Source organism: Phoxinus phoxinus (genome assembly GCF_949152265.1).
Source record: "Phoxinus phoxinus genome assembly, chromosome: 19".
Lineage (NCBI taxonomy): Eukaryota > Metazoa > Chordata > Actinopteri > Cypriniformes > Leuciscidae > Phoxinus > Phoxinus phoxinus.
In genome coordinates, this window is record NC_136894.1 from 24,899,171 (window position 1) to 24,918,831 (window position 19,661).

Sequence of the window (19,661 nt, forward strand, 5' to 3'; positions counted from 1 at the left end):
CTGTTCAAAGTGAAACCAAATGGAAGTCTGCAGGACAAGACATTAAAGATAAAAATATTATAAATTATTGAAATGATATTAACTTATTTTAAATATACATCAATTATACATGTTCTACATTTATATATATATATATATATATATATATATATATATATATATATATATATATATATATATATATATATATATATATATATATAAATTCCCTACATTGTTATTCCCCCCCCTAAACTTGTTGGGTATCTCTACCTAAACAAATGTCCTTTTTCCAGATCATACTGAGCTCTTTGTCTCCAGACATGATTTTTCATACCGGCTCCTGTTTTGTTCCCATTTTGTCGGCATTTCGACTGACTCTTTGTGGTTTCTCTTTAGCAATAATGACTATTTAAAGCAAAAGTCCTTTAGTGAAGTGCCACTTATTCCCTTTAAACTCCCTAAACTCTTCAGAGGAGGTCAAACGGTTAAGAGAGGGGCTGATTTACAGTCGTGGGGTCAAAGCTCTGAAAACACACGGTCAGGGTGTGAGCTGCGGAACCAGTCTGCAGTGTGACAGCTGCTCTTACGGTCACAGCCATAAAAAGAGAAGAAAAAAGAAAAGAAAAGAAAGGCCTCTGGAGATGAGCAGGAGGAAGGGAGGAACAATAGTGTGTAGGAGACAGAGACAGACAGAGAGACGGAGAGAGAAAAAGAGAGCTTTAGGGAAGGTAAACGAAGAACTGAGGCTGAAAGAAACGAAGAGAGAGTGAGAAAATGAGATGCTGCGATACAGAAAGAGATGGCGACATTGATAGGTCATAAAACGAAAGGAAAGGTCATGATACTGCATGAGTGTATAAAATACAGCATGAAAAAAGTTTCAACAAATGGTCAGTGAAAGGAGGTTAGAACCTGAGGATTTTTTTTCTATTCATTTTCTGTGAGGTTTGCAAATATTGCGACTCAAGTATGATTTCTGTGAGTTTGTAATTTTCTGGCAAACAATGTACATTAAAATCACATAGACAAAACTTATACAAATTATAACTGAGGAAAAGAGCTGCCAAAATAGCTCAATTAACCAGTCATTCAGTAGGGAGTAGCTTAAGGACCAAATGTTTCAAACAAATTTTCCCATAAATCCTAGAAATATATTTGTTTGTCATTTTTTCATGGCAAACAAATATTTAAATAGTTTGAGCTTGATGCGCACATGCACAACATTGGAATGAAGCGAATGAGAGCTTCTAAAATGGCAAACAATAACAGAAGAGGTGTGTGTCTGTGTTTACTGAGCCGTCTGGCAAAGCTCCAAGTTTAGCCAGAATACAAAGGGAAGAGCCACCCTCCTGAGACACACACACACACTCATACGGTCAAACTGATGCCTCTGACCTCCGACCATTGTGATTTTTTTCCTGTCACCGGTGAATCATAAACCCTGAGAGACAAAATACTTCATCCTATTGACACACGAGCAGGACAATATGTGCTTTCGCTCTGACTTATCATTGTTCTAAATGAGCTCAGATAGTTTTGGTCCTGGATGCTGAGTAGTCAATATATACAATATAATAAGATTGTTATTGTTTAAGTTGAGATGAAGGGAAAGTTGCGATAGTATTTTCTTCCCTATTGTGACACTACTCTCGAACAAGAGAAAATGTAGGACGGGACTTGATTTTGTCCATTCGGAATTGATTGGATGGTTGTGGTTTGCTATTGGTCGATCTCATGTGAGTGACAGGTTGCCCCGCCCCCTCAAGCCACTAAACGCGTCGTCTGAGAAGACATGTTGCTGCAAAAGGGAGGGGAAGTTATTTGGAGTAAATATTAAAAGAACTAATGAATTTAAAAAAAAAGAATTATGTGCACAAAATCATTTATAATAAATACTGCAATATTCCATAAAATTCCATGGTGACTTTAAGGAATAAAATCTTGAAAGCACTGCAATAAATGTTAGCAGGACAACTGCTTATATATATAAAAACAAGGTCGGCTACAATCGCATTTTCAAAAAATATCCTTTATTTTCACATAAGAATCTTCACATTAACTGTTTGTTTTTTTATCAAAGGTCTTTTTTTTTATATAATCCTCTTTATATACATAATATACATTTTACACAATACATGTACAAAATAAGAATACGAGAATAAAAAAAGAAAAACAAAATGGAAAAATGAATCAAAGTGACCCAACGTTAATCGTATACAGCGGTGCCAGTCGTACGAACAACTGTCCGGAATTGAGCTTAAACGGCTACATCATGTCAGAGTCAGTGTGTGTGGTGTTCGTTCATAGTGCTTTAGCTGATTAGTGTTATTAATGTGTGTAAGCCTGGTCCAGTATTCCCACACTAAATGTTCCTGATAGTATATGTCGATTTTCAACAAAATAGCTAAGCTTATATTGTAGTGACAGACCAGTATATCAGCCGGCATTTGGCCATTTTGGGATTCATCAGTCTCTGCTTTTGTGTGTGTGTTGATTTTTATTTAATATTATGTAAAATAAATGTTCATTTAATGTCAAATATCTCAATTGCTATCATCGGATTGCACACAAACACTGTTCATATAATTCAATTTAATGATATTAAATGTCTTCTATCATTAATTCTATAATTTTTTTAATATCGGTGTTATATTACACATGTGCTACCCTGATGTTTTGATATCAGTACCAGCATAAATGTATTAAAATTAAAAATATAATTTAGCAAACTGCAATGTTTAGTGTAGTCCAATTGCCGATACAAATCAGTTGACATATTCTCCTGAATTTACAGCTTAGATGAAGTAAAACTTCTGTTCTTAATTATAAAGTTCATTTCCAGGTGTACATTAGTGGTTGTGTGAGAGTGTGCTTCTCATTGATTGTGCTTGGCAGTTTAAAGGTGCTGATCTGACCCACCGTGCCAGGACATACCATCACAGCTCCACACACACTTGGGGAGGAAATGTGTGTATTTATCCAATAATCCAATTTCCCTTTCCATCTACACTTCAACACATTAATCCAACGAGTTTCTCCTCTCTCACGTCTCATTTCCTCTCTCTCCATCACACAGTAAACATTTTTTGCTCACTATATACAGTAATTTGTTCTGCAGCAAAACTAATAATTTACTAACTCTTTAAACAATGAATGTACAAAAACAACACAGCATTTCTGAATGGAAGTGAGTCAGTGGGTTTGGTAAACAGTATCGGATGCCGCCGTTTTCCGCTGTCAGGGTGCCGGGGCCCAATCTGGAACCGCTCTGTTCATTTCCACAGGTGTCCCATCACAGGCACCAGCACCATTTCGGCGGTAAAGGGGTACGTGTGTGTTCTGTACTGCATTTCCAGGTTAAATCCAGGTACAGCACACAGTCTTGTAAAACCATGAGACAGTGAGAATAAAACCCACTAAGCTGATGCTACATAAATTAATACGAAACTCAATTATTTCTCTGGATATACAAAACATGAGAAAACAATGAATATTTTCGATCGCTCTACTCCTCCGTGAGAAGCTCTGTGGTCTTTGGCTCATTCTTGGCTTGCGTCCCATCATTATGACACTCAAATAAAGGGGGTTGTCCATATTCCAAGTTCATGCTAATTCCAAATCTGCATTATTGTTTCAGTTTGTTCTTATCCAGGCTTTGAGTGGTCAGACGTTTATATGAAGAAAAAAAAAATGGTAAAAGGGAAAACATTTCCCTTTGCATGAACAATATTTCCGGAAAAATACTGACGTCTCGTTTTTTTTTTGTTTCTTTAGAAGTGTCCGAAAGCCCTCTTCTTCCAGTTAGGCTTCTCCACTCCACTTCCGGTATGCTTCTCCCAATGGCCAGCACTGGGACGTAAAGAGCTACCTCTGTGTGCTTCCATCAACACAGGCCACCATCATTTCAGTCTTTTGTAAGTGAAATTGAGTCCAGTGTTCATCTCACTGTAAGACCAACAACAATAAAAGGGGGAGTAAGGTTGTGAGAACAGTCCAGGATGCTCCTGAAATGGCGGAGTTTGTCCGCTTGCTTTGCTGCACTTCAGGAAGAGCAACAACAGGATCATCTGTAACATGGAAATAATATATTAGATATTTCAGTTTTTAGTTGTTGGAGATGGTATACAAAGATAAGCCCAGAAACATTATCCAAGGCCATTAATAACAATAGTTTTAAAGGGTTAGTTCACCCAAAAATGAAAATTCTGTCATTTATTATACTCACTCATGTTGTTCCAAAGACTTTCGCTCATCTTCGGAACACAAATTAAATTTCTTTTTGATTAAATTAGCTTTCTGTCTCTCCAGTAGCTACGCAACTACCACTTTGACACTTCAAAATGTTCACAAAGAGATCAACATTTTAATTAAACCACTTGATTCATATGGATTAGTTTTAAGATGTCTTTATTAACTTTTTGAAGTGCCAAAGTGGTAGTTGCATGGATGGTCAATGGAGGGACAGATAGCTCTCAGATCTGTGTTCCGAAGATGAACGGAAGTCTTACAGGTATGGAACGACATGAGGGTGAGTAATTAATGACAGAATTGTCAGTTTTGGGTGAACTATCCCCTTAAAACTTAAATCGATGTGACTGTACCTGCTGGTAACCGATTAGACGGTGTGTGAGCTCCTCCCCCTGTGCCCACCTTAGATCCACTTCCTGTGCCAACCCTGGCTTCTTGAGAACCTGAATGGAAGAAAACACCAGTGAATACACAGATCAACTGAAATGCGAAATATGTGCAGTTTTAAGATCTGCCAGTTCAACTACACGCCACCAGGGCGGCGATACTCACCATCATTAGCAACGACGTCTAATCTGAGTCTCATACACTCCTCTCCGTGGTGGTGCAGTGGTTTGGCTGCAAAGCAAAAAAAGAGAAGGCCGTCAGGATAGAGGAAGATAAAAGGATAATAGGGAGGTAAATGGTTAGCAGACAGGTTAATTAGAAAGGAGGTTAATAGTGTTAGACGTGTAGTGGCTAATCCACTTCTCTTTAGCAGCCACCTGGACCTGTGACCTGTGTCTGATCTATTTTACGACAGTGGTGGAACTGTACTCTAATTCTTAAGGCACCTACACACTAGAGTTTACACTGTGGCAGAGCTGCAAATCCATTGACAAAAAGTAAAAAAGTTGAGAAAATTGGGTTTAGTTGTGCTTTTAAAAAACACTGTAAAGGTGTTGGAGTTTAAACTGACATCTTTGTGATCTTTCCACACCATCAAAGCGGATCTAATGCATTTTATCTATCAAACATTCCACCCTTAACTTTACAGTCTTAGCAGAATTAGCCTTTTTAGAAGTACGCTTTCCTAGAACGGTCTATATTGGGTTGTCAAATTTCACCATTGTTAATTCTAGACCTCCATATACTAGTCCACATGCTCGCTGAATTGCGCTCCTTGTGTTTCCGACAGCCCAAAGTCCCCAAGGATAGCCCGTGGGGATGCCAGAAAGACACGTAGCGGTTCTGCTGCCAGTTTAGCAGTCCGCAACACAAATTGAAATGTATTCATTACTGTGGTGCAAAAGAAGGGCTCAAATATGACTCACAGACTTAGCATTCAGTGCATGGTTTGTGGGGCAATAAATCTATAACCGGTTTTCAGATGTTCAAAAACATTTCCACCCCTAACCATTCTTCAAAACGATCCACTATAAATGTTCACATTCATTGCTTAAGTGCAAGCTGACTTTTAAAGGGCTGTACTCACAGATGTAGTAGTAGCTCTCGCCCTGTCGGAACTCTTTTCCCAGAGTGAATGGAGTGAAGCGCTGGAACTTCTCGGAGAACTTTTCGGGTGCGTGAGGGGCGAAAGGGTGGCCGCATTCCCAGCGCATCTGGTCGTAAGATTGTGGACGGCAGGAGTCATAGTCTTCACGTTCCACCATGTAGAGCACGTAGCGCTCGGCATCCTGTGACGGCACTTCGCCCAGTGGGTAGTGAGGGCACACGATGTCTAGGTAGTCGTTCAGGTGTACCTCAACTGCATAGCTGTTCCATCGGAACCTGAAAGAATAAGATGGATTTCATAAATATTTTTTGTAAAAGAGCAATGCAATAAAGCAAATACATAAATAAGCTTTAAAACTCAATTCTGGGAGACAAGATCATCTAGATTGGCAGCAAGAAAACGAGAATAACTCCAGCGATATCACTCTCAGTGGTGACATGAATTCTTCATTTAGAGAACTTTCAAAGAGCGAGTGACTTGAATGCCAAGCCTGATGCAATCACATTTTCAATTGCCCTTGCATTGATCTACAATACCATCTCAAAGACGACCAGACGGCAAATCACAAAGGGATGGCGGAGGGGAAGAAAAGCCAAAAAATGCGAACAATGGAAAGACAGATGAGTGTGTTGATTTCTTTGCAGAAGAAGAGCCGGGACAGATGCATGATTATAGATTATTCTAAACATCGGTTCATTGATCGAACCGCATGCTGGTCCGTACACAGAGAATAGGTCAGAACTGGTGAAAATGGCAGGAACATGGACATATTGGCGTGAATGTTTGCTATGTATTGATCTCGCTCGCCTCGTGAGAGCAGAGTCTTATTTGTGCAGACATTTGCAATCTGTCAGGTTGCATTACCAGGTGATGACTATTGACTATCTGAAGAAACACACGCTCAGAATCACAAACACAAATAGAGAAATAAATCTGCGTTTCGTCAACACTCCCTTACTCATTACAGATAAACACACGCACTCCGGCTGACGGAGTCATACACACCCAGTCTACGCCACACTTCTCCCTTTCATTTGACACACGGAGGGAGGCGGCGGAGACAGTCTGCCTGTCTGCTTCTCTCCATTCCCTCCCGCTCTCCAGCATTTGCTTCATTCTTAGTTCTGCTCCTGTAGCTCTTCTGGCAGTGTGCTATCTCTGTTTATGTGCTGCCCACTGATAGAAGAATGCCAGAGGTAGAAAGAAAGCCCTCGTTTATTTATACATCCATCCATCATCGGATGCCACTTTAGCTTCCATATGTTCGTTTCTGAGCTCAGCTCAGGTTCAGACATTTTCATTATGAGCTCAACATCAGCCAGGTCTAAAATCAGCTATAAAACCTTTTTTGGGCTCCCCGGGCGCAACTTTTTGGATGGTGATCAGGTTCACTTCTCATATTCTCAAAAGCAACTCTCTCTTGTTGAGTCGACTTTTTTTTGCAGTCTAAGATTTGTTATTAAATGTTTAGTTTTGTGAGTGGTGCTTCATAGCCCTTAAAGCCATGATGAAACAGAAGTAGGGACAAATATTTTCTTCCGTATTGTGACGTACATCAGAGTAAAAAGGACTAGCGGGGGACTAAATGTTGGGTGGGGTCTTGGTTCTTTCTATTGGTTGATTGGATAGATACTACACATATTTGTAAATTACACGGGTTACCTTAAGGATGTGATTGATACCTTGAATTGTGTGACTTCTAAATGTAAATCATCTAAACTTACAGTTTCCATCTGGAAACATCGCCATTACTTATAATGAAGGAGTGTTGTAAAGTATCAGTTGAATTATTGAAATACTGGATCACAAACATCTCAAGGGCCAACATGAGCATCATAGACACTAACTGCGATCCTCCTAGATTCTGGAGAATTTCAGTTTTCCTCCCTGTCTGCTGTAAATGCCAGTAGCGTTATTTCCCAGAATGGGCGTTTCTGTCGGTGTGTGTGACAACATCCACACGTCTGGTCGATGATCAAAGTCTGCTGAGTCTCTCCCGCTCTCTCCTTTTCTTGTTTGTTGATGGGGGGGGGACCCCTTGGTCTTAGGACAGACGATCTGGCTCCAGACCCCTTCTAGTCTTACACACACATACAGCCCTTCTAATTGGCCTGCTGCTTTCACTCACTGCAGATCCCAAACACACACACAGCGCTACACATAAAGCCAAACTTAGCACTCCCGGCCACACACTTCAATTCTCTGGTGGCTGTGTACAGCAGTCACATACTGATGCATCTTTGTTTGATGAATGAAGCAAATGTACCTCACCGCCAATAATAATTTACGTCTCACATTCTTTAACTGCTGTCACCAGATGCTTGGGAGCAGTCATCTGGTGCACCAGCACACACACACACACACCCCGTTAAAGCCCTGATTAAAATCTGTTTGTGGTATGGCCCCAATGTGTTCATCAAAAAGGGGTCGGGAGGGGGGGCAATTAAAACACAAAGACTGGAATTAAAGTGGTCCCAGAGGGGGGCAATTATGCTGCTCCCCCCCTCAGCCTCCGGGGGCTGGGAGTCAGTGGGGAGGGTGGGAGAAAGCAGTGGGGGATGGACTCTGTCTCAATACAGGGGTCAGCGGGTGCTCCCTACGCCAGTGTCCTTTCAAATGCTACAGTTACTTTATCAATGCCTTAATTCATACAGTAATGCCATTCGCTCATTCTTGCATCATTCATCACACATACTGGGCTCAACTTCATCTTGAGCATCCATAGATGAACTTAAATCATTTATGCTTTGTCCTGGGCTTCAAAAGAGGCTTGATAATGGTTATAAGGTTTAAAAAAAAAGTTATCTTAGTCTTAAACGTAAATTACTATGCTTTATTAGTATTATCCATGTATTGCCAAAGCAGTGACAAATTGATAAAAAAAAATCTAACTCTACAAAAAATGGTTATAGACAGATTATTAGATTGTGGAGTTTATTATTAGAGTGAAAATGTGAATAAATGAATGAACTCTATGCTTCATTAATGAAGACTGAAACTTGGCGGACGGATGCGGGTGCTTGTGAGTCACGTCCGTGCTTACCGTAAAATGTGAATAGCTGAAGTTCTTTAATTCTGAACTCATCTTCCTGTAAAAATCAGTGGAATTCTCAGCCAATAGAACTGACCTGATGCCAAATGGGCAACTGTAGGGTTAATCTCAGGTCTCTTAATCTTTAGTTCAAAGTTTTGTCGTTGTTGTTCTTTTTTACCCCCTCTAAGTCTGTCTATCAATTGGTCTCTCCTCCCTCTCCCTCTCTCATTTCAACACTCTATCACTCGCTGGAATGTTGGAGCTCAGAGAAAGGGGGGATGATCAGTGGGGGGTGAGGGGTTGAGGAAATGCTCGCAGTCAGCAGTGCAGACCTTAACACACACTTATAACACACACACAGAAGCAGGGATGTTGGTTAATACTCTAGGAAATGCACAAGTTAACATTCTTTCCACATTCACCTGTTTAAAAGGGAAGGTCTGGTGTATTCAAACACAAACACATTCTCCAACAATAAGCCCACCAACATCCCTGTCATCCGATCTGTGATCTTTTGTAGCTTTCACCACCTGATACTACAGTCTAAACGGTAATTAACGAAATTCTGACCACCGGATCTGTTCAAATATCCATCCTTCACTATAGCCCTCACACCTGCGTTTGCTGGCTAAATGACTGTCATTAGCCTCTGAAACCTCTGCCGTTTTAATTCAGTGCTAATGCAGGCTCTGTTGTTCTGGGTGACTGGTTCGGAATGCAGTGCGGCAGGATCATCGGGTGCTCTGTGCTCCGGGATTACCCGGCCTAGGTTGCCGAGGGGCCAGGGGCCTCATTCAGTTTAATGCAAGCAGAAAGAGAGAGAGAGATGAGGGGCCCATAGCAAGCTCTGTATTGTTCTGAAACCCAGTTGGAGCGTTACAGTGGAGTGGTTTGGTTGGAAATGCAACAAAGGTTGGCGGGAGATAGAAAGAGAGTGATAGAAGGAAAAAGGGAAAGGAGTTGGTGTGGCAGTTTGTACTGGAAAGAAAAAAAATTGTCTATAAAAAAAAACTAAAAAAAAGCTTTATACTGTGCAGGTGTAAGAGAGATAAAGAATGTGAAGAAAGGAAAAAAGCAAAAAATCCTTTGATACACCAAAACCGCAGCCGGCTCTTGTGCTTGTCCTTGCCCCGACTCGGACCAGTCCTGTTCTTTCATCTTTTCTTCTATCCATCCATCTCTGTCCACTCCCTCGGTTTGTCTCTCAGCACTCAATAAGCCTGTTTGATCCCCCATTCATTCTCCATGCGACCCCGCCCCCAAGGCGCTCTCAACCAATCATAAACAGTCTCGCTGGAATTCACGGTATGTTGGTTAGTGACCTGCGTTTGTGGACACTAACTCTGGCCCTTTTGCGACTGCCATGGCAACCAAAATCGACCGGTTCCCCCATTTCAAGACAATATTACACACTGGGGTTTTTTCAATCCATCTTGTTTACATTCATCTTATCCACATCAATCTTTTTTTTTCTGTCCCTTCAAATCGCTCAATCTTTCTTTTGTCTCTCAGCACCACTGATCAAGTTGTCAGATTTGCTTTCTCAAATGACTGAACTCTTTTCTCGTTTGTAAAGAAATGGCATGTGATAAAGATCTACTCGAAAAATGCAATGTTTCACCATTTTTTTTAAACCAAATATATCTGACAATCTAAGGTGTGTATAATAACATAAGCTACATTCCTAAACTCTTAATTGGTATGGTGGTGTGTTAAAAGCTGCCTTCGTCTAATTCATTTTGTCCGATCTGTCACACTAACTAACACTTAACTAGACTGGTCAACTGTACCAATTGGCTCTGCCCAGCTCTGAAATCCTCTCATAGATAAATAAATTACATAAATAATTAGAAACAGGGGAGCAGTCAGTGTGAAGGGAAACTCATATCGCTATGAAAATGTATTCAGTAGTTCCTTGTATTGTTTAAGCATTAACCATCCATCAGGGGGAGTGGCCTCTCGCACCGTGTTGTAATAAAATGCGTGCAACGTGTCGTGGGAATGGACCTTCACCTTAAAAACCAGACCATTCAAGAACAGTACAAACAACAAGAGTGCCGGAGACAAAAAAACTCATGGGGTTGAGATTGTGACAACAAGATCCTAACACAACACATATACACGTGCAAACATAACACATTCCTGACAAATACTTAGCGTATGATTGTAATAAGCGGTTAAATACACCTTCAGATACATTCGGCTGGACATGTGTTCTAAAAATATGAAAGGAACTGATTAAACATTTAAGATAAATCAAAGATGTTCAAGAATAAGTTGAAAGGGAGGAAAAGGAATGACTGTGAGAAGGAAGAACAATTCTGGGAATCATAAGTCCATGAAATGCTGTGACAGCACTGCACGATATAACAGAAAGATAACAGTATTATTTACTGCAGGTGTAATGAACAAATATCTAAGACGATGTGTGTGGGAAAGTAGTGAGGGACAAATGGGAGAGATGGGCGTAAAGGCACGTGTTTTCTTGATACTGAGCCGTAGACAAAACTAACACTTTCCCAAGCCCTTTAACTCGTGTGAATTATAATTCAAAGAGTATGCGTGTGTACGAGGAAGTGTGTATCTGAGACTTGTGTAAGAAGCGGGTTGCTTGCGTGCGCGAGTGTGTGAGAAAGGTATTGTTTATTGTACGTGCAGGATGTGCCATTTTCCCGGGAAAACATTTGGCCAGGAAACTCAAGCTTAACGAGGGAAAAGGCCGTCTCCTGAACCTTTGGACAGAGTGCACTTGCTCACTCAGGTTTGTAAATCACAATATGGCAAATCCCTCATGATTGGACAAATATCATACAATTTGTTATACATTATGTAAGTAATTACTAAAGTAAACACCTCTGCCTGTGTATGTAAGAGCCTGAACGGACGAGGACTCTGCTGGAAAAGATTATCATGGTTCAGCAATCAGCGCAAAAAAGCCAAATTCAGTTCACAAGACGACAGATTAAAAGCTGATTACAATCTGGAGAAGGGATGGAGGGAATGAAGAGGTCAATTCTGCAGAATGGGTTTATTTATCTTAAAAATGTGTTAGTGTCAAATGTTTGTTTTTCATCTTCGAAACATAAATCACAATATTTTTAATGAAATCTGAGAGATTTTGGTCACTCCATTGAAAGTCAATTCACCCAAAACTTTCATGCTTTATAAAACATAAAGAAACATAACTTAGAGCTCAACAAATATAGTAATTCCTTGATCTTCATTTGTTTTTTGAAGTAAGTCATATGGATTTTGAATGACTTAAGTGCCGATTTATGTTTCTGCCTGTTGGTGTCCATACTCCATGAAGCTGCATGTCCCCTTTATAGTGTCCCATGCCACCCTAGATGGCTGCCTATATTGCCTATGCCAGGATACACCCCTGCTGATGACTATGGAGTTAATCACTTAAAATGCAACTTATCATTGTGCAACCCATTTATGGGTTATCATTTATGTCAGGTTGTTATGTTGCAATGCTAAATATATGATAGTAGAATTGTGTGTATCACGACCAGCCGGGACCCAATGTGAGAATCAGATCTCAATCAATTTACAATTGGTTAAAATGAATGGAGACTATCTTGTGTTTTTCTGTGGGTGCTTGAGCCCCCCAATCACTCATGGGATTGGCGCCTATGGACATGAGTAAACAATGACCATTTTCATTTCTGCACTAAACTAGCAACAAAACAAACACTCAATGGGCAAGAATCTGTAGAGCTTTGTGAATGACGGCCATTTGAATTCTGTGGATATCGCGGAATTCAGAGTCAGAGAATGGACGGAATAGGCATGAAGAAGGTGAAAGGGAGGAGAAAAGGGGAGCGAGACAGACTGGTGTTTATGGCTGCCAAAACCGTTAAAGAAAGGCAAAGGAAAAAAATTCAACACCTCTTTTTTCTTCCTTCTTTCACAGAGGGAAAGGAAATAAGGACAGGAACCGAATAAAAGGATGAAAAGCACTGGCGTGTACGGCTGAGATAAAAGGTGGAGGGAACGAGGGAGAAGCCAGACAGGAGATCGGGAGAGAGGTGGGCTCGAGTGGCGGCTCCCTATTTGAAGGCCACCAGAGAGTGACAGACTACAGAGAGTGAATGGCACTTCATCACTCACTCTCTCACTGTCAGTGTAACACACACACGCAGATCTGATGAGTTTAATGCTAAGTGACATGTAGACAAAAGCAAAATGGCACTTTATCACCGGTTTCTATCTCCACTTCTCCTCTCCGCACACATCTACAGACGCGCACAGTGGCAGACACACCACATGAATGGCACTTCATTTCGGCTGTGAACTCTGCCCCGCAATTGGTCACACTAGCCCCTGGTTTTGTTCCGTTGCAGATCTGTGGTGGGAGCGTGCTAATTTGGCTGGAACGTATAACAAAAAAGCACTTAGCTGGCAAAACCCCACAAGCAAAAAGCCCCGTTCCCTGGTAAAAACACAAGTGAATGGGACATTTTTGGTAGAAAACCAAGAAAGCCCCGTTTCTGGCTGAATTAAACCATGTAAAAGGCCTTTTTACAAGGGTGAAACAGTAACACAATGGGGTGATCGTGGACAAGCGGAGAAGAAACAAAAATGTGAGGAGGTTGGAGAGTTTTGGGGTACTGATGGGATCGGGGCAGAGCGAAACGATAGAGGGAAAGAGTTAAAGAAAAGGAGGAGAGGTTGAACTTTGTGCCAGTTAACCATGCGGTACGGGGCACGCAGCCAGAGGAAAGGGAGGAGGTTTGGGAAGGACAGGTACTGTAGGAGAGAGAGAGAGAGAAGCCAAAGAAAGAGGAAAAGAGACAGAAGAAAGATACAGAAAGAGAAGAAATCTCTATAAGCCTTTGAGTGATGATAAAATAACAAGAACAACAATTACAGAAAAAAGTTTTAGCATTCATGAGTAATATTAAAAGATTAGTTCACTCAACAAAATGAAATTTCTGTCATTTTTTTTACTTTCTCTCTTGTCCTTACATGGTACATAAAAGGAAAAAAATTGTGAACAGTGTAGTCTTCTATTACAATAAATGAGGACTGGAGCTTTCAAGCTTCAAAATCATAAAACAATAAAAAAAGGATCATAAAAGTGGTTAAGGTGCATTATGTACTATATTCCAAATCTTCTGATGTCATAGTAGCTTAAGAGAAAAACAAAACTAAATTTTAGACGTTATTCACACACACACAAAAAATAATTAGGACCAGAGTTGAATGTGATTCATGAACAAACAAGTTTTTTTGAACTGGATAAACTGATTGAACATTGAAAAGATTCCACTTAAAAGAATGAATTGTTCATGAATTGGACTTTGTCTTCATCTCATGAATTTCCATTAACATGCCAAAGAAATCTAGGGCACATTTTCAGTGAGTAATGACTCGTTCTGTTCCTCACACAAAGCTATCATGTGACTTTAGAAATCTTGGAGTCGTTTGGAGCTCTATTATGATATATATTCATATAATGATGGTGCACTGCTTTCCGTCGCTTTCTGCTTGCAACAATACGAATAAATAATTTTTGGGTAAACCATTCCTTTAATGAATTACAAGTCATATAGTTGTACTTCCAAATGGTTAAAGGGGGGGTAAAATACTTAGTTTCAGTCAATCTCATGTTAATCTTGAGTACCTATAGAGTAATAGTGCGTCCTTCATATCTCCAAAAAGTCTTTAGTTTCATCATATTTATAAAATAAAAATACAGCTTTCCGATTCTAACCGGAAAAAGCCGAGGTCCTTGATTCTGGGCGTGGGCGGAGCTATAGAGTCAAGCGGGAGCGCCCGGGAAGGTTTGCTTATTATCGATCGTGGTGCGGTAGGCCATATTACTATATAGTATTTGGTTTGCAAATCCAGCAACCTGGGCCTTGTTAATAAAACATTCGTCACTGAAATGACCAGAACACAAAACCGCACTTGCCACACTCCTTTGCTGTCCCGGAAATACAAACTGCATCCACTGTTCCAGTAACACTGGGTTCTTTGGGAAGCTGAACAAGGTAAACTTTCCCTCACATCCCAAAACACACTTTTTTGGAGACATTCTTGACATCAACCATTCCTATTTAGTGCTGCTGATGATGATTTCCGGTAGTAGCGCGTCGATGAGCGCGGTCTTTCTCTCCTCTGGTCGACGTGTGCGTGAACGCGCTTTTCCGAGAGCAATGCTCATATAAGGAGTTCCACTCTGGTCTACGTCATTAGATCTACGATAGAAAAAAAACAGCCGAAACGTGTTGCAATCCGGAAGTATGATTTTCAGCACAGAAATTCTCTGTTATTCGTTCAAAATAACTTTTCAAACTTTGGCCATTATTAGCATGAGAATCCATCTCTTTAACACGGTAAACAACTCTGAATACATGAAACACCATTGTACCCCCCCTTTAAACAGAGAAAAACACACTCAAGAGTGCACAGAGAATTTAATGGTGCACAGAGGAAGTTTGGTTAATAAATATATGAGTGAGTCAGTGAATCATAAACAAGTGCTGAGTTACAACTGCTCACCAGGACACTCCTTAACCAGCTCCCACTGAAACACACCTTCCAGTTGATCAACTATCGACCGTGAGCAACACTACAACACATGTGTTTCAGCAAGCAGCTGCAAGCACATCAAGAACATGCACCAACAAATTCAAACATGCGCGTTGACACACACGACCTGACTCAGAATCACCTCTCATGCTGAAAAACAAAACGTGCTCAGCTGCAGTGGTCTGTCGACCCTAGAGTCATCCTTCCCCCAAGGCTTACACACACACACACACACACACACACACACACACACACACACACACACACACACACACACACACACACACACACACACACACACACACACACACACACACACACACACACACACACACACACACACACACACACACACACACGATATATTTACCAGACTATATTTCTTTCATGGGGTTGAAAGAAGGAAATGCAGAAAAAAGTGCAGAAAAGGCAGAAAAAAAAGAAAGCATCTCCCCCAACCCCTCTAGTACTTCTATGAAAACAGGATTAGATCACAGAGAGGGAGAGAGAGAGGGGGAAAGATTAAGATGTGGAATAAAAATAGTAAGTGTGTGGATTACACAGGCACTAAAATGATCACTGTTGTTTGGACATTGACGCAATCATTACATCTGCTGAAGCAAACGCTTATTGTTCTAAGAAGAGTGGATGGGTTAAGTGTGTGTGTGTGTGTGTGTGTGTGTGTGTGTGTGTGTGTGTGTGTGTGTGTGTGTGTGTGTGTGTGTGAGAGAGAGAGAGAGAGAGAGAGAGAGAGAGAGAGAGAGAGAGAGAGAGAGAGAGAGAGAGAGAGAGAGAGAGAGAGAGAGAGAGAGAGAGAGTGTGTGGAGCAGATGCTCTAATTCTTTTCGGTCTTTTTCTGTTATCAGCATTTCTACACTAATCCCTTCAGGCTCTTGAAATATAATATTAACACCAATTGTTCAAAAATGACTAAATCATGACTTATTTACTTATCTTATTTGCCAGCTTTAGCTTTCAGAAATCTGATTCATTTGGACGAATCGGTTCGTTTCAGTGAACAGGTTTAAAATCATGGACGACTTTGAGTCATCACTCAAAAGTGTTCTCAGAAGTCCATGCAAGAAAATTAATATGCTCTCTGTGGTTTAATATTTGGTTAAATATTGCTGTATTTAGTTACATAGGCCTACTCTATTTTGTAAGAGTTTGTTGTGACATATTTCCTACTAGCTGGAAAATAGATACCACCTTGCATTGTTTACTCTGAAACAAAGTTCTCCTTTCAGCCCATCGCAAACGCTCGGTGACTCGGTTCAACCGAATCTTTACAAACATCCCGGATTGATTCGTTCGCTTATGCCTCGTATTGGCAATTCGAGTTTTGCAATCCCATCTCTAGTCATCAGCTCTGCGCGAATCAGTCATCGGAAGTCACTCAGCAGTCAGCACCTATTTCAACACCTGACTCATAACCACACACGTCAAAAAAGCAAAACACTCCTGGAAGTTTCCTCGTTTTTCTCGATTCAGTCTTGTTTTTTTTCCCAATTCACGAAAAATTAACAACACCAAATATAGCCTATATGGCAAGACCGTGAGGGTAGCCTACCTTATTGTTGAGTTTACATTAAATTAATATTGCCAAAAGAAAACCATAACTTGCTACTATTACTACGAGAACGAGCATAGAGCACACACCCAGCAAGCATCAATTCGCCTTAGAGGCAGATTTAATTCCGGATCACATGTACACAGGACAGGTAAACAAACATTCCGGTGATGGGTAGGCTAGTAGAGAGATTATGATGCAATAAGAGTGCCAGGATTATGCAATCTGTTACAGGTAAAGATGTAACACCGCAACGTCAAAACGCATCCATAATGTAAACAAGCACGAGTCTCCAATTCTGCAGACCTACCAAATACACTGACCATAATTTTGTTTTAACCCGCATTAAGCTGCAAAGAAACATTCACACATTGAGGAAAAAGTTATGACAATTTACATAGGCTAAACAATAAAAGTAAACAAACAAAAGCCAAATTATGCTTGAGTTCGCAAAAATAAAATAAAAAAAATAACTAACTCAGCGTTTCAACGTAAACATTAAGCACTATCACAACATTATAATGAAAAAGTATTTTACAATGAAACGTGGTTAAAAAAAGTACTTTAGCCTACTTACTTAGGGTTGGTACTATTCCAGAAAACAGTGTGTCTCTCAGCAGAGACGAGCAAAGCGCACATACTCGCTGCGATGAATAAAAGCCACACCAGATCCATTATAGACCCTCTGTGATTCAATCCAAATTAAGAAAATAACCAGCAATAGGCAGGCTAACGTTTCTTCTAAAGCCCTGTTCCCGTAGAGCCGTGTTGATATAAACTGCTCTTAAGATAGTTAATATGCGGTTTGTACTCAGCGCTACAAAGATTGACAATATAACTCAAGAGTTCTGCGTCTGTTATCTATCTAGTCAGTGCTGAATGAAACTTTCTTTGCGCCGCATTTTGGTTTTGTAGAAAGACCTTCGCACAAGCCACGCCTACATTTCCAACAGCCAATCATCTGACAGGCTTTCTTCCCTACAACGGAGAAGCAGTCGATCGCCCTCTACAGATGTACTGTAGTTTGTAGCTCAGACTGAGGTTGTGGAATCGATTGTTACCATTTATCCTAAATATATATACTGTAATTTAGTTTTCTCGGAAACCTGACATGGCTATGGAACACCAAATGATTTCTAATAAAAGTTTAATATCGATTCCCTCCCGGACAGTCAAAGGACATCGCGTTCTGATTGGATTATACGAGCGAACTTGAGTGCTATAGATGTTCGAAATGCCCCCTTTAACACTTAGGGTATAAATGCTTTCATCTTCCACAATCAACAAAAGTTTCCAAGAACAAGCCATTGACACTTTCACACAGACTCGAAATGCAAGTTAGACTAGTCTTTAGTCAATCCAATTTGGTCTGTCTTCATTTGTTTTCTCTAGTTTATACAATTGATACTGATAAATTAGCTAAATACAATTGATTAACCTCCAACAGAGAAGAGTCAAACAAATCATTTGCTCCTAATATAGGCTAAAATTAAATGCAGTGTTCGAACTACTTGACTTAATTTGATTAACTTCTTCTTAAACACTAAAGCAGCCTATTATTTTGGCATGGGTGTTGTTCAATGTGTATTTGAATAGTCTTCTCATTTGACATGCTACTTTTTGCACAATATAGCAGGGAAGTATGCATATTTGGATATGTAATGTAAAAAAAAAAAGTAGTTTGCTGTCCATGCTTATTTAGAAAATCATTTTTCATAGTAAATGTCTTGTGTGCACCTCACATCTTCAATCTAGTTTCACGATCACACATACACACTTGTGATTGTGTATTGCACAATACACACACCGTCTGTTGACAGATTCAAGAAGAGCCAGCGGGCATTTTAGCACTCTTGTCAAAACAGCAGTTACTTCTGCTGAATGCTAATACATAATTCATGTACCTCTCACAGAACAAATCATGGGGCTCAAGTCTCCTCTATCTCTCCTTTTAATAATGATCCGAACTAAACAACAAATAGAAACACTTTAAAAGGCATACAATTAGTAACTTAAGAAAGCTTTTAGCTCTTTTCATTTTGATACTGTTATGCTTTTTACGGGCCTATTCCATCACTTCTAAATCATGTTTTATGGTATGTTAGTTCATTTTCAAGTTTCCTCTTCAGGTTTATAAAACTTTACCTCTAATTTAACTTAATTTGACAGTGTCAAACTATAAATATTCTACAACACACACAAAAACAGAAACAACTGGTCGTTGTTCACAAATTTTACTTTGCAATACAATCTTAAATTTAATTTTAAGATCTATAAGATCTACATGTTTTACTTATACCATCAATGGCAGGATATAATGAAATCCGCACTTTCTAATAGGTGTATTGCACAAACACACTCTAGCTTTGCTCACTTCTCTGAAACAGATGACACATATCCACCAGGATTTGTTGGACTGCACCACCTTCATCCTCCTAGTTCAATCCAGTTTGTTCCTGAAAGTGACGTGTGTGACGTCTGCAACAGCTGTATGCCATAACAGGTAAACCAGACAGGACAGGTAACAATATATCTTCCCCAGAACACACATCTTCCTCATGACATTACTCAACATCAAGCACACGAATCAGGTTCCTGATGTCAACCTCATAATTAGTCAATGATTATATGGGAAATTATCAGGGCCTGTGCTTTCCTATATGGTGTACGGCAAACTCATTATGCTGCATATGTGTATGTAGAATGTTCCAGCATTATACTGTCTTCAAAATATTTCGTTTTGGCTAAATTCTAATCCTAGAATGCACTACAGTGAGCTCAGTAAAACA

The 19,661-nt window shown here is 40.1% G+C and overlaps 1 protein-coding gene across 1 annotated transcript; it reads right to left on the reverse strand.

The window, feature by feature from the left end:
* Positions 1–1,991: 1,991 nt before the first annotated feature.
* On the reverse strand, positions 1,992–17,757 carry efna1a (ephrin-A1a). Its single transcript, XM_079591335.1, has 5 exons — positions 17,450–17,757; positions 5,705–6,000; positions 4,783–4,848; positions 4,584–4,673; positions 1,992–4,049 (listed from the first exon to the last, which is right to left on the reverse strand). Exons 1-5 carry the CDS (start codon positions 17,545–17,547, stop codon positions 3,925–3,927), a joined length of 675 nt encoding a protein of 224 aa, XP_079447461.1. The 5' UTR covers positions 17,548–17,757; the 3' UTR covers positions 1,992–3,924.
* Between the last annotated feature and the right edge of the window lie 1,904 nt (positions 17,758–19,661).

Coding starts and splice junctions, on each gene's coding strand:
- efna1a (XM_079591335.1), bottom strand. CDS start 17,547: ATGGATCTGGTGTGGCTTTTATTCATCGCAGCGAGTATGTGCGCTTTG. Junction 4,849..5,704: donor CGAGAGCTACTACTACATCT/GTGAGTACAGCC, acceptor TTTGCTTTGCAG/CCAAACCACTGCACCACCAC. Junction 4,050..4,583: donor GTCTAATCGGTTACCAGCAG/GTACAGTCACAT, acceptor TCCATGTTACAG/ATGATCCTGTTGTTGCTCTT.